The sequence below is a fragment of the Phasianus colchicus genome, chromosome 9 (genome assembly GCF_987193195.1).
Source record: "Phasianus colchicus chromosome 9, bPhaCol1.hap1.1, whole genome shotgun sequence".
NCBI lineage: Eukaryota > Metazoa > Chordata > Aves > Galliformes > Phasianidae > Phasianus > Phasianus colchicus.
Window position 1 is genome coordinate 15,374,709 of NC_143444.1, and position 13,765 is coordinate 15,388,473.

The following is a 13,765-nucleotide window of genomic DNA, read 5'->3' on the forward strand; positions in this document are numbered from 1 at the left end:
AATGCTGTGCAAGAAATCTGAATGGTCTGGTTTGAGAATTAGAATTTTAAAGCAAGCAGGTTTGTGATATTAGAGAATTTCCGTTACCCTTTGCAGGTTTCAAGGCAGCTTATTCGACCTTACAATCTCACCAGGAAGCTAATGGGAAATCCTTACAGCAATCTTCACAGGAAAGTTTCCAAATGTCAAGTGTCACCTTTCCAGCTGTTAGATGAATGGGTAGCCCAGGGGCATTTATTTGGATGTGCAGCCCTTGTAAAATCTGGTTGCTCTGGTGGAGAGCGCTGTAATTTGGCAGTTTGCTTTACCAGTTCTTGGACCTGGTAGACCTGGAGGAGGGTTTGTATTTTAAAGAAGTTGTTTATGAGAGGATAATGTTACCCTCATGTTGATAGAGGTAGATAATGTATGTGGGTGCATACTTCTGTGTGCATTGCATGTTCATTCCACTACCCCATATTCTGAAAACTTTCCATGTGAAATGAAGAAAAACCTTTTAAGAGTACCTTATTTTCTCTTTACTTTGAGATTCTTAAGGTAAGCAATCTTTGTATGAACTGAGTGTTTGAATTAAGTGTGATAGGTTTTAAACACATTATCATCCATTTATTTGCATTTTAGTTACAGAAATAGGTAGCCATTTTCAAAATCATCAGCTCTCTGAAAATCTATAAATAATGCAGTCAGTGTTTAGTAAAATAGATATATTCCATAAAATATATCTACCAACACAAGACAAACCCCCACCGCCCCAACTCCTTGCAGAAATTCCTATTTGAACAGTGTGCTTCTGCTATCCCAACCTACTCCAGACAAAAGGCTAAACAAACAGATGGGCTAGCTATGTGCCCTGAAACTCCAATCATTTCAAGCTCTGGCACATGGTCAAGTGAAGCATGAGATCTAGACTCAAGAACTCTCCAGTAGAAATGCCTTATGTTCAAAACCAGGAATTATTTACAGAAGCTTCTTGGCTGCTCTTTCTCTGGAAACTTTCCATCATTAGTTGCCTAAATGTCTCCTGCCTCATAGCATTTTCTGCCCACTCTGCTAAGCGCGGGTTAATTTCAGAAATTGTTGCCTGCAGCTCTGTGTTGGCTTAGTTTCTGTAAAGATGACCAGTCAAAATCTAACCAAGGGCAGATGAAGTAGAACCTGTTTGAAAATGCAGTCTCCTTTAAACAATTCTCTACAGGTATGTAGGGGTCCAAACACAACCATTTCGATTACTGTAACTCTACACTACTCCCATTTTTTCAGGATTCAGACTTTTTTGTTGCTCCATGAATGATGTAAAAACTTTAAATTAAATTTAAATTAGTCTTGGTGATGTATTTAATTTGGGAATTTAATTTGGGGATTACAATAGCCCTTGCTTTTGTCCAGAGGTAACTTTGTAATAGTGGACAGAGCAATATAGTATGCTATTCTATTCTGTGCCTCAGCATCCATTTCTTCCATTTCTTCTTGGTCAGTGAATGGGATTTATTATTAGCTAATATTTATTACATAGTAGCTATAGTCAGGATAATTTACAATTATTGCAGGACTAACTAATAATTTTCTATGTCTGCTTTGAAAGCAAGACAGCTCTCCCATCACAGTTCTTGCACTGTTTTCTTTCTTGATGAGGAAGTTTAGACACTAGCCTTGACTCTATACTCCTCCTCCATTCATATACTTACCTGAGAAGCATTTTCCTATATTTGGCTGTCAGTATGACATCTTATTCTCACTAAAATCCTTCTAACAAAGTGATTTTCCCACTCTTTCCCACAATTAGGCTTTTTTTTTTTTTTTAATTTAAATCTCTTTGTTTATATGTTTGATATTATTGATATTGATATTGACCAGTACCTTTCATATTTTAAGACTGTGATGTACACTATGCACTTAAAGAATAGAGGACAAGATCCCATCTGATATAAATTGTACTTCACTTAGGTGAAATCTGAATTTTGAACACATCTCTGTGTTCTGTGCAACTCTGAACCAGTATTGTGTATTTATTATTGTATTTCTTTATCTGTGCTGTCAAAAAATATAAATCTGAAGAGTATAGCTGTTGATTCTTTTTTGAAGGTTGACCCTTCTCATATATTTCTCAAGCATGTAAGAAAGTACCTGATTTCATAATCGATACCAGAGATGGGTGTTTCCCAGGAAACTTGTCTTTGAAGCTGTTAATTATACTGTCTGCTTCTATTCATGAGAACTGAAAGAAAAGAGATGAATGTCCCTCGTCTTGTAAAACACCATGTAAAACACTAGCAAGGAGACAAGTAAAAAAACATTTTGAAAAAGTTAGACACAGTGCACGTGCAGGGAACCTGGTATTTTAACTGCATTACTATTGACTAAGAAACATGTCTGTACCAGAAAAAGAAAGCCTCAAAGAAGCATTAGAAAATCCCTGACTGGGCAGAGCCTTGAGCAACCTGCTCGAGGTGACCCTGCTTTGAGCAAGGATGTTGGACTAGATCATCTCCAGGCATCCTTCCAATCATTCTGTGATTTTTTTGTGAAATAACATAAACATATTTAATAAAGCCAAAGAGTATAAAACAAAGTCATGTAACAGATAATTGGAAAAAGGTTAGAAGGCATACAAGTAAGGGAGAAAAGCTGTGTTTTAAGATCAGACTTATAAAGAGAGCGAAAGCAGGAATGAGATGAAAGTATTCAGGAAAACTCCCAAGCAGTAGGATTTGTAGAGAAGACTCTTTGTGAAAAATACCAGTAATACAACTACTCAGTCTCATAGTCTGTCTTTGTTAAAGGCACAAAAATGGAGTTAGACCATATCACTGTGGTTAAGAATTTTCTCCATCTAAAGAAAATGAATGTCACAAATTCTATCAGGTTTAACACTCAGTCCCTGTCTCAGCCCTGCACTACAGGCTGTGCTGCTTTTGCCTCTGGGCATATCCTGGTTAGAGCAGGGCAGGGACACTGCACACTGTGTGCTGGGGATTTTTTAGCACGCTCTTGCAGTGTCCAAAAAATTGCCATGACTGAAACAATAAAATAAGTACCTGCAATATTGTTAGTTTTGCTGGTTGGCATCAAATTAGAGGAAGAGTGAGCCACACTCTTTGTCCTCTGCTTTTAAAAATCAAGGGAAGAGTTATTATAAATAAACTCTTGCCTGCAGGCTTTCTTTTCCTATTTGTTTTGCGTTGTCAGGGAAATCCTTCATTATAAAGATTATTTTGCTTTCAGGAACCTATAAAACATTATAGTTTGCCAAAAGTTTTGCTTTGTAGAAAACAACACATCAGGGCTTACTAAATTTATTTCTTTTATAAGCACTGCGCTGAGAGGAAAAAACAGCAAAAATAAATAGAGCTAAAAGTGAAGTGATAGGATGGAGGAAGATAAATCTGCAGGGATATAAAGCTACTGGCTACTGAACCTCCAGCTGCATCCTGCCTCTGTTTTTGAAGACCTGGATTCATCCATAGATATTTTTTTTCTTCTTCTTCTTAGCCTGTTCTGCTACCTGGGCAGACTCAGGCCACTCCAACACAAACAAATGGTTAGGCACATTTTGAGGTCCCTCAGTGATCCTTGATGAAATTGCTGGTGGTTTTGCTCTTCATGAGGATAGTTCAATAGGAAGAATAGGCCTGTCTGAAATGTTTGGGCAATTTACATGCAGGAGGAAAGGCCTATTTTTGCATGGCTATATTCAGTCACCTCACTCAAGTCTTTCTATTCTTTAATAGATGTTTTTATTTATTTATGCATTTATGGCATTGTATTTATTTTGTTTTATCACAGGGTGCTCATTTTGGGTCGCTAGTTAGGATTCGCTTTCATGTAACACTCTTTTAGCTGAAAGCAGCTTTAGAGATTATATTGTCCTGCTTGGGAAAAGAAACAGTACAGTGTAACTTAAGCTGCAGCACTTCACCTATTTATCTGTGTATCTCTCTATGGCAATCAATATTTACAGTTATACAATGACAGAGTAATTTGTGAATCATCCACTGAAATATACCCACACAGAACATGTGTACAGTTCTGGATGCAAATAATAATAATAATAAATTAACAAATGACTGCTTTCAAAATAGAAAATTGGGTTTATTGCTCAAATGTGCAAATACAGGGGAGTTGGTCCAAAGCTTTTTCATAAGTCTCTTAGCTGTCATTCTGCCAGATTCAAATTCAGAGTTCAGTGTAAGAATTCAATATATTGATGTTGGTTTCAGCAGGTATCGCCACTTGCAAATATATAAGAGAAAAAAAAAAAAGTGCTACCATTTAAAAAATGCTCCTATATTGTTTTGTGATCCAGGAGGATCATAAAGTGACCACATCAGCTGCTGCCTGGGAGTAGTGGTCATAGTACTGAAAGGAGTGGGTCCCAAATGGTAGGGTTATGCAAAAATTAGCTTTTTATAAATTGGCCACCAGTGGGGACATGTGCAGGTTGACATCATTTAGACTAGAGTAATCACTACTTTCCATAGTGGCTTTTAATGCCATTGGAAGATTTGGCCCATAGATGCATACTCTCTGTCCAAGGAAATCTAAGGTCAGAAACTGAGACAAGAATCCAGGCATTTCTGAGGCAAAACCAACAAATTAACTGTCAAGATTGGTAACGGTCTGATGAACAAAAGATGCTAAAACAAAAATCAAGCAAAACAATGGAAGAAACTTCATTCCCTTCATACTTAGTACTTTTCATGAAGAGGGGTAAATAAGTAACAACAGAAAACACAGAGGTAGCAATTCTTAAGTAGTTGAGGTTTTTCACTGCTACAAAAAACACTAACAAAAGCTGTTACGGTGTTTATTACTTTTTGTCTTACTCTGCTGATCTTGTGGTGAGATTTCCTAGAAACATAGGCTGTGTGGGGATTTTCTATGTACTAAAAATATCTGCCTTATTTTGTTCTGGTTATATCAGCTCCAACTTCTAAGTGAGTAAAATTTAAATTCTGCCTCCCGCAGCCTGATTAGGATGCTGTTCAGCATCTGTACATGGAAGATTCTCTCTGTACAATTTTTGCAATATTAACTGCAACATTTACATTGAAAGCATTTCACTTTGACTCTCCAGAGAAAATGCCACCTTTAAAACTGAAAACAAAAGTGACTGTGGTGTCACAGGCATAAAGTATATGTTCTTCTTTGATCTCGAATCAGAGTGTAATTTTTTCACTCTTGAAGTATTCACGTTTGGTAGTAGATTTGCATATTTTGATATGTATCCCAAGGCATAGATTAAATAAAATCTTAAATAGGGGCTGGAGGAAAGTGCTTGAAGTCCAAGTATACTGAGTCGAGGTGACAGTCTACAAAGTGATCTTGCCTGTACACTGGGTATAGAATGCCCTGAGTTGAAAGAGATCCACAGGGATCTTTGAATCCTGACTCCATAAGGAACCACACAAAATTCAAACCCTATGTCTGAGTGCGTTGTCCAAACGCTGCTTGAACTCCAGCAGCTCGGTGCTGTGACCACTGCTCTGGGGAACCTGTTCCGTGCCTACCACTCTCTGATGCAGAACCTTTTTCTAAAACACAGTTTTCATAGGTCACCGCCTGGGAAGAACACTAGAAAGGGCCTGTCTATACATGTTTGGTGTTGTTGTTTGTTGGTTTTTTTTGCTTTTTAATCCTCACTATTACTGACTATGTAGGGAACAGAACTGGCTATTCAGATTGGTGGGAAAAAAGAAACAACAAAAACAACAAACCTTTGAGTTTAATCAGGCTGGCAGTAGAAGATATGAAATAACTGTTTCATTATTAGGGTTATGTTACTTTCATGTGACATAATATTTCAGCATAAGGTCTATTTGGACAGAAGATGTTCCACATGCAAGTGATTAGTGTATTTTCCTGTTTTGCAATACTTGAATATATAATAGAATAATTGAAATTTAGTTATTATGTATGAATGATGATGATGATTATTTTTAACTCTTATCAAGGTAAACAGTAAATTATATAAAAATGAATCAGCAAAAATTACTGTGATATTTTTCTTTTTTACAGTCCTTATATGGTGCTGCAGTTTCTACTACTCCAAAACTACCACTCTTCTGTACTCCTGTAGATTTAGTGGACATCAGTGTATTAATGGCTGGACTGAAGTTTCCAAATCCTTTTGGCATTGCCAGTGCAACTCCTGCTACTAGTTCCTCAATGATTCGAAGAGCTTTTGAAGCTGGATGGGGCTTTGCTGTCACTAAAACATTCTCCCTGGACAAGGTAAGAATATAATTCAAGTCATATTCAGCACATAACTTTTTTTTTTTTTTTTTTTTTTTTTTTTTTTTTGTATATTTGAAAAAGGTCTAAATCTTTTGGAAGTCTCACAATCTAGGCTGTAAGGATAAGCAGGGAAACAGTGCATCATGTAAGTCAAAGTGTCTTGAAGGTTCCAACACTGCAGTGTAAAGATAAAACAATTTCTGTGTGTGATTGGTTTTTAGGGTGTTTTTTTGTTTTGTTTATTTTCTTGTTGGTTTTGTTTGTTTGTTTTTGCTATTAAAATATGCATATTCTTCCCTTTTACTCAACAATGTTTTTAATATTAGCGAGCTAATAATAATGGTACTGTCATAAGTGTTATTTTCTGTGAGGGATCAGAATTCAGAGGGAGTGAATGACAGCTTTATCAAGCAACTCCTGAAAGGCTGTTTCTTTGCCAAGGACTGCCAAGATAAGCCACTGAAACTGAGTTCCAATTGCAATTTAATAATGCAGGCATGAGCTTGAGGCTGAGTGGATGAGGAAAATGGAGGCACTGTAAAACAAGCCTATGGAGAGGCAAATAGTTCTGCTGGAGATTTGTAGCTCAGAGACAAAGCTTCAGTAAGATGTAGTGGAAGAGGAAGGAGTTAAATTCTTGAAGACTTTGGCTCAGTGTGGCACCTAAAATTCTCACACAAGTTAACACAAATCATTTTGTGTTAACTTGAAGTGGGTGAAGGATAGTTTGATCTACGATTTGTGTTTGCAGTGGATTTTCTGTTACAATATTCAAAATAGCGAAGTGAGATTCTGAGCAAGAAGTTTAGACTGTGAAAGAAAAGAGTGATTTTGAGAAATGTATTGCAGAGGAAAGAAATGAGATTTTGGCTGGGGCATAGACACAGTTTGGCTGATGTTGGGAGGAAGAGTATCAAAGGTAAAGTCTGAGTGATGGTGTGAATGGTGGTAATGCATTGTCAATTAGTGACAAAGGGTATCATGGAGTGAAGAGAGCTTTTGAGATGTATTTGGAAGGAAGAGACTTTTATTCTTTGTTCAGATATGAGATGTAAAAGAGGATTGGTGGATGGAGACCTTAGCAGGAGAGAAAAGGTAGATTTTTTGCTCTGCTACCTCAGCAGGTAGCCTTCCAACATGAGAAAATTATAAGGACAAAGGACTGTGTTACTAGAGCAGACTGTAAAAGATGTCAGAGTGGCTTCTTCTCACACTAGAAGTATTCCAAGGAAGTCAGTGCTCCTATAGATTGCAATGGAGATTCTAGTCTACTTCACAGGATTTCTTATTAAAACACTTTTCAGGACATAAATGTCATTCAAGTATGTTTATAACTGACTTATGTGCATAACATACTGTCAGCTGTAATTATTCAGTGCCTAGGCTGAAGGTAACTTACACAAGTCCTGAGATTTATGTATTAACCAGTGTTATTGCTGATATGCTTGCGGTTCTCTCAGACGACACATTGATTGCTGGGTATTTCAAGAGCTAAACAGATACTGTCTGGTTACAGATTTGATTAGTAGTTCAGAAAGAAAGAAGGAAGCAATTGTAGGAAGTGATGGTGGTAGGCTAGTAAATAGCAGATTCTCGCAATCCTTTCGAATCAGTGGTTGAAATCCAGTGCACCTGGATGCCATGCTCTGGAGGTATCATTCCAAAGGAGATCTTTCAAGTGAGATGATGTCTTGAATTGTATGTTGCAGCGTGCAGTAACACATTCCCACGCAAATACTAACAAGTTTTTCTACCACTGTAGTCTTCCCAGTAATCTTCCCAATAGTCTTCCTATAGCAGTAAAGCCTTAGCATTTGTAATGATTTGAGATGCTTGGGTAGAAGGTGCTGAAGACATAAAACTGCTTGGTTTATAGTAGCATCATGAAAATTAATGCTACAAAAATAAATATTTCAAATGAGAAGAAATGCACAATGAGATACAACAGTTATTCTTTGAACAATGAATACTACATAAAGACTGCTCTGTTGACTTAATGCTGAAATAAATAATTGGAATAGATTTTTGATTAATCTAAGCTGGCATAATGTGCTTTTTTTAAAAAAACAAACAACTAAAAACCACGTAGCTTTGCTTGCATAGACACAAATCCTATGCACTGTTTAGAAGGAATCAGTACGCTCTCATGGGCTGCAGTACCTGTGAAGCAGAGATTTCTGATTTCACTCCCCTTCCAAGCTAGTAAAAGCTGACGGTGCAGAAGGGCCAGAAACAAAGGTTTCCTGAAGTGAGTAAGAGGTTCTGGGAGAAAGGGAGCTTGCTTGACAGCTTTTGACAGCTACTTCAGCCTTGGTTGTATGTGGTACAATCAGGATTCTGCTCTTATCCCTGTTGTCTCCTTGTTTTATATGTCCTGGCTAGGTTTAACTGCTTGTGCAACAGTGGGAGCTTAGCAGCAGTAGAAACACTCCCTCTTCTAGGACTGACTGCTGAATTCACCACCACGTTAAGTCACTGATAGGGAAACCAATGACTTCCCTATTGAGTGCTGGTGTCCTTTGGCACTTTAGCACAAGTGGCTGATGCAAGGTAATTTGAATGACATTTGACTACTGAAAAGCATATACAGCTGGAACACATGCATTAAGTACAGTGTGATGGAATAAAATCAGAGAGAAAGGCAGGATGAAATACAGAAGAAGGATATCCAAGGAAAGAGATAAAAGGTTTTAAGTTGGAGAGGAGTGATTCTCATAAGGAGCATGTCACATGAACTTCTTTTTCCTCACTCATTGCCTGGCACATCAAAGTCTTTTAAAATGCTAGGCTGGGGTACCTGCAGCCCAAGACAGGCCGTACATTCTTATATTGGCCAACTGTTGGATAGCAACTGAGCAGTAGTAGCTGCTGGACCATAATTTACTTCCCAAGTTTTCCCAACCATTATCTGTCTTGACCTCTCCTTGAAAGCATAATGTGTTGCCATAGAGGGTGTCAGTATAGCACTGTTTCATGCTGTGCTCACTCCCTTTTCAAAAACCCCCACACTTTTCTGCATAATTGCCTTCATGACAACCTGTTTGCAGGGTAAGGATTTCACCTCTGAGAGATTCAACAAATATTTGTTCCTATTGTTGAAATATTAAAAAAAAAAAAGAAGAAGAAGAAGAAGAAAGAAAAGCTAACGAGAAACATGAAATGTTTTCAGTGTATGTATATAAGTCTTTAAGTGCATAGCTTTGGTGTATATGTGTATATATATATACACACATATTTATGGGGGGTATATAGCATAGGGAGTATTTTAGAAAATGGTGGATATTACAGTGTAATATAAATATTAATTACATGGTACTATACCTGTATGCCTCTATATGTTTTAAAAGAGGAGGGGGTCATGATTCATGATTTGCAGAACTGTATGTATGATAGCAATCATATATGCAGAGCTCCATTAATATCGAGTAGATTTGATTTCTTCCAGAAATTAGAATAGCTGCTTTTAACATGAACTATCACTAGGCAAGAAAAACGGTAGAATAAAAATTCCCCCTTACACCCACCTTCTTCTACACTCATGTCTTCACTCTTTAAGCGTAGAATCAATAACTCATTGCTCTGTTGGTTCAAACAGAGCTTCTGTCTTATTCAGATAACTCTGTGCTACAAATTATTATTTGTAAATTCTGTCGGCAAGCTATTGAAGGGGAATGGAGGAGCTGCATATCGTAGAGTCCACAAAGAAATGAGTATCAATCATTACCTCTTTTAGAACTTAGAAGAACACAAAACTACCTGCAGAATGAGAAATATTGTGTTAATTAAACAAGTAATGACGAGTGGGAGGTTTTTTAGTAGAATTGTTGTACTGAGCTGGTTTATTTACTTAGAATTTATTGTTGAATACTGTTTAGTACATAAAATTTGCATTAAAACCTTTAATCAGAAAGTTTGTACAAACACAGTATCAAAACAAGCCAGGGATTATATGAACTGTGCATGTCTTTTCTCTAGACATTTCCACTACCACTCTGAATTTATATAAGAAATTGGTTTTTATCAACTCAACTCCAGCTTTGTTGTTCTCTCAGTGCATTGTATGGGCTGCTTAGAAAGAGGAAAAAGCATGGGATAACAGCAATATTTGCTTTGATTTTTAGATGCTTCCTTCACTTGTAAAATTTAATTCTGATTAATCAGATACATCTGTCTTTATTCTGCTGTGACATGCATTGATTTGTGATGCTGTCGCTTTCAATAATGTGGAAGCAGTTGCCTTTATTATGAGAGAAGGCAGAAATCAACATGCAGACTAACTTCATTTCTAATCTTTAATGTATTTTTATTGTATATGAAGCAAATTGCATGGATGATCTTAAAAACAAAGCTACAATTAAAACTAGATTATGTTTGAATGAACCCATAGCAGAGAAAACTTTCTAGTCATAATATATGTTTATACCAATCACTGAAGCAGAATTTGCAGTATATTTTCAGAACCATTTCCAAATGAAAACCATTCCTGGTAGAGAATTCATTAATTTACACAGGATATATAGCATATCTATATGCAGTTATTTCAATATGCAGATTCTGCCATCAACCATTTATCTCTGTATATTTGCACTATGTGCACCTCACTTTATATTTGAAAGTGGTAAAAAATCATAAAACAATGACATATTGTTTTCCATAACATTAGTAGTTCACAGAAGTGAATCTGTATTTTAAAAATGTATATTTTTGTATTATATTACAGCATAGTAATTTTGATTAAACTAGTTATAATTTATGGTGGCAAGCCAAAATGCTGTTTAAGATGCATTAAAATGCAGAACCATGACATTTGAAATTCTGATGTTCTTAATATGACAAAGGTTATTCTATGGAGTTTTTCTATAATATGAAATATTAATATTTCACAATACAGTTTTGATGAAGTACAATTTGCCTAGCTTGCATATGATAAAGAAATTAAATGCTTACCAAGGGAGTTCAGTGAGAATTAGAGCCTTGCCTGAACATCTGCTTGAAATGTTATTATCCTGTCCTACTGACAGCATCGCTCCCTCATTGTTTTTTGAGATTGACAGCTGAATATTGTACTGATTTCTGCAGCAAATATGTTTAGGTGAACTTTGTTTCATTTTTTAGAAATTTAGAACATGCTTTTGATTTCCAACCTTTTTTTTTTTTATAGTCTTGACATTTGTAGGTGCCAGATTGAGGTCTAGTATGCTGTAGCAAAGATAGACCATTGACTTGCAACGAAATGCCAGTTGATATCTCAGTAAACAGAAATATTACTATTCTTTATTGTGTGGTCTGTATGAAAGCTGTATGGGCTTTCTTTGGGGAGACAAATGATCAGATTGTTAATGTCAAATATGAAAAGGACTGTGCCTTCTTACTAAATAACATCAGACAACTTTTATTAACTATATTATTTGAAGAGAAAAATGAGCATTTTACAGGATTCCTTTGCATATAAAGCTTTGTAGGTTGAATTATTTATTGTTTTTACAGTTTTTAAAATGATTATGAATGGTCTAAATATTCTTATGTATTCTTTACATACATTATTTTGTTCTGTATTTCTGAAGGAAAGTTAATAAGAAGTATCGTCTTTATTGTTTCCCAATTTTTACATTTTTTAAATCTCTTCATGTAAATAGCAAAATCTAACACAGGAGGTAAAAGGCCATAGATATGAAATTGGGTGTATTTATTTTTTAGATGCTGTAACACCAACATTATTATTTTACTTGAATACTTTTATACAGAAAATGTGTTACTTTGCTGCAAAAAGAAAAAAACCATTCTATAAATCTGAGAAGGTGAAAGGAGTTTATAATATATTAGTTTATAAATGAAAGGGGTTTTATTAGTTCAAAACAAACAAAAAAACCCCACGACCAAAAAAAAACCTTTGGACAAACGTCTAACCAGGTAGCACTAAATATGGCAGAGGTACATTTCTTCTGCATTGAGCACCACAGTTTGCCCTTCTCTGGAGAACTCTGTTAGCCCAGGGTATGGAGCACAGTATGACAACTCATCAGTGGATTGCAAGGAGGGATCTGTCACACAGGGGTGTGAGCAGTGTATCAGTAAATTGACATTCATGCTAAAGGAATGAATTCTACAGTGGAGCAATAAGCCACTTTCTGTATCTCCCTTCTCCTTCCATTCATGCTCAAGGGGCAGAGTGAGCTCGGCTGTAACATTTGCCTTCTGCATCTTGAGCTCATTTCATAAGCTTCATAAAGCCTTTGTCCAGCAATAACATACTTTCCTGAAGGCTGTAACACAAGCTGGACATTGAAGGAAAAAGTAATTGTATATCTTAAAGCTGGTTCTTGGTAGGCTACAGATTCCTCACCTGTAATTGTCTAGGGATGCATTTTCCATTAATCTGTTTGGCTTTTTTACATGGTGTTTGGAGATGTTTTGCATTTTATTTCCTTCCCTTTTTTAACCAATAGATTAAAACACTATAGTAAAAATGGATCAGCACACAGTTTAAATTTGACAATTAAATTTAGACAACTTGTATATAGAAGTCTATAATAGTAAACCAGTATTTTCATGAAGCATTTTGCACTTAAAGCAGAACAACTGAGAAGCAGTTTTATTAAAATTTGGAAAAGGGTAGAGACTAATACTGAGTATTTTGCTACATAAGCCTTTCTATTAAGAATACTTATCGAAAGTAAGTTAGGAAGGAACACTCCTCCTCTGCATAATATGTGTCATCCGGCGAAGTGACCAGTAGTTAAGAGGGGGCATCTTTTCTAATAATAGCATGACTACTAGCCAGTAAAACAGAATGGATGTTTGACAGGTAGCTAAAAGTCTAACCAGTATTAATTTTTATGGTGAAGAAGATTCTTTGCTCTTTGTTACCTTTACTTTATTTACTTCCTTCTTAAACTGTTTTCAAATATTGAGCAAAAGAGAGAGAGAGAGAAAGAAAGAACGCAGACATGCATGCTTTGTTCAAAACTGCTAAGGATCTGCAGTTCCTGATAGCTGTATCTGAAGTACTCAGTGTTTTTGAATATCACTTCCTGAATAAACAAGATTCTCAAAATCAGGTACATAACATACTTGTGTCAAGTATTATCCAGACAAAATATTCTTCAGCTATTTCTTACGCCCTTGTAAGATTATTGGTAATTTTGACACTACTTCATGTAATTTTGTGTCAGAAAGACAGTTTATGTGTAGGGCAGAAATTGTCAAATGTAATTCTGAAATTTAGAATTTTTACCTGTAATTTTCAGTCTCCGTTAAAATTTGTAGCAGACTATTTTTAGTATTTTGTTTTACTGAAAACAACAGAAAACAAATGTTGGGGTTCTACCTTTGCTTACTAATACCACAGGCTGCAGGTGTGTTGAGGAAGGCATACTTCTGACACCATGCCTTCTCCCCCAGCCACCAGCTATAGCTGTTTCTTGGTCTGCTCTGCACATGGTAAATGGCAGCCTGGCTGTCGGATGAGAACTTGTCTGCACTGGGAAAAAGAGGGTTGAAGCATCCCATACAGCCTTTGAGCTTCTGCAGA

The 13,765-nt window shown here is 36.2% G+C and overlaps 1 protein-coding gene across 3 annotated transcripts in view; it reads left to right on the forward strand.

Moving 5' to 3' along the window:
• Nucleotides 1–13,765, forward strand: part of DPYD (dihydropyrimidine dehydrogenase) — a 331,601-nt gene that overhangs the window by 167,837 nt on the left and 149,999 nt on the right. For all 3 annotated transcript variants that reach the window (XM_090146313.1, XM_031614751.2, XM_090146314.1), the window contains exon 13: nucleotides 6,016–6,231. In XM_090146313.1, coding sequence (XP_090002439.1) covers nucleotides 6,016–6,231 — 216 coding nt within the window. The remainder of the gene's footprint in view (nucleotides 1–6,015; nucleotides 6,232–13,765) is intronic.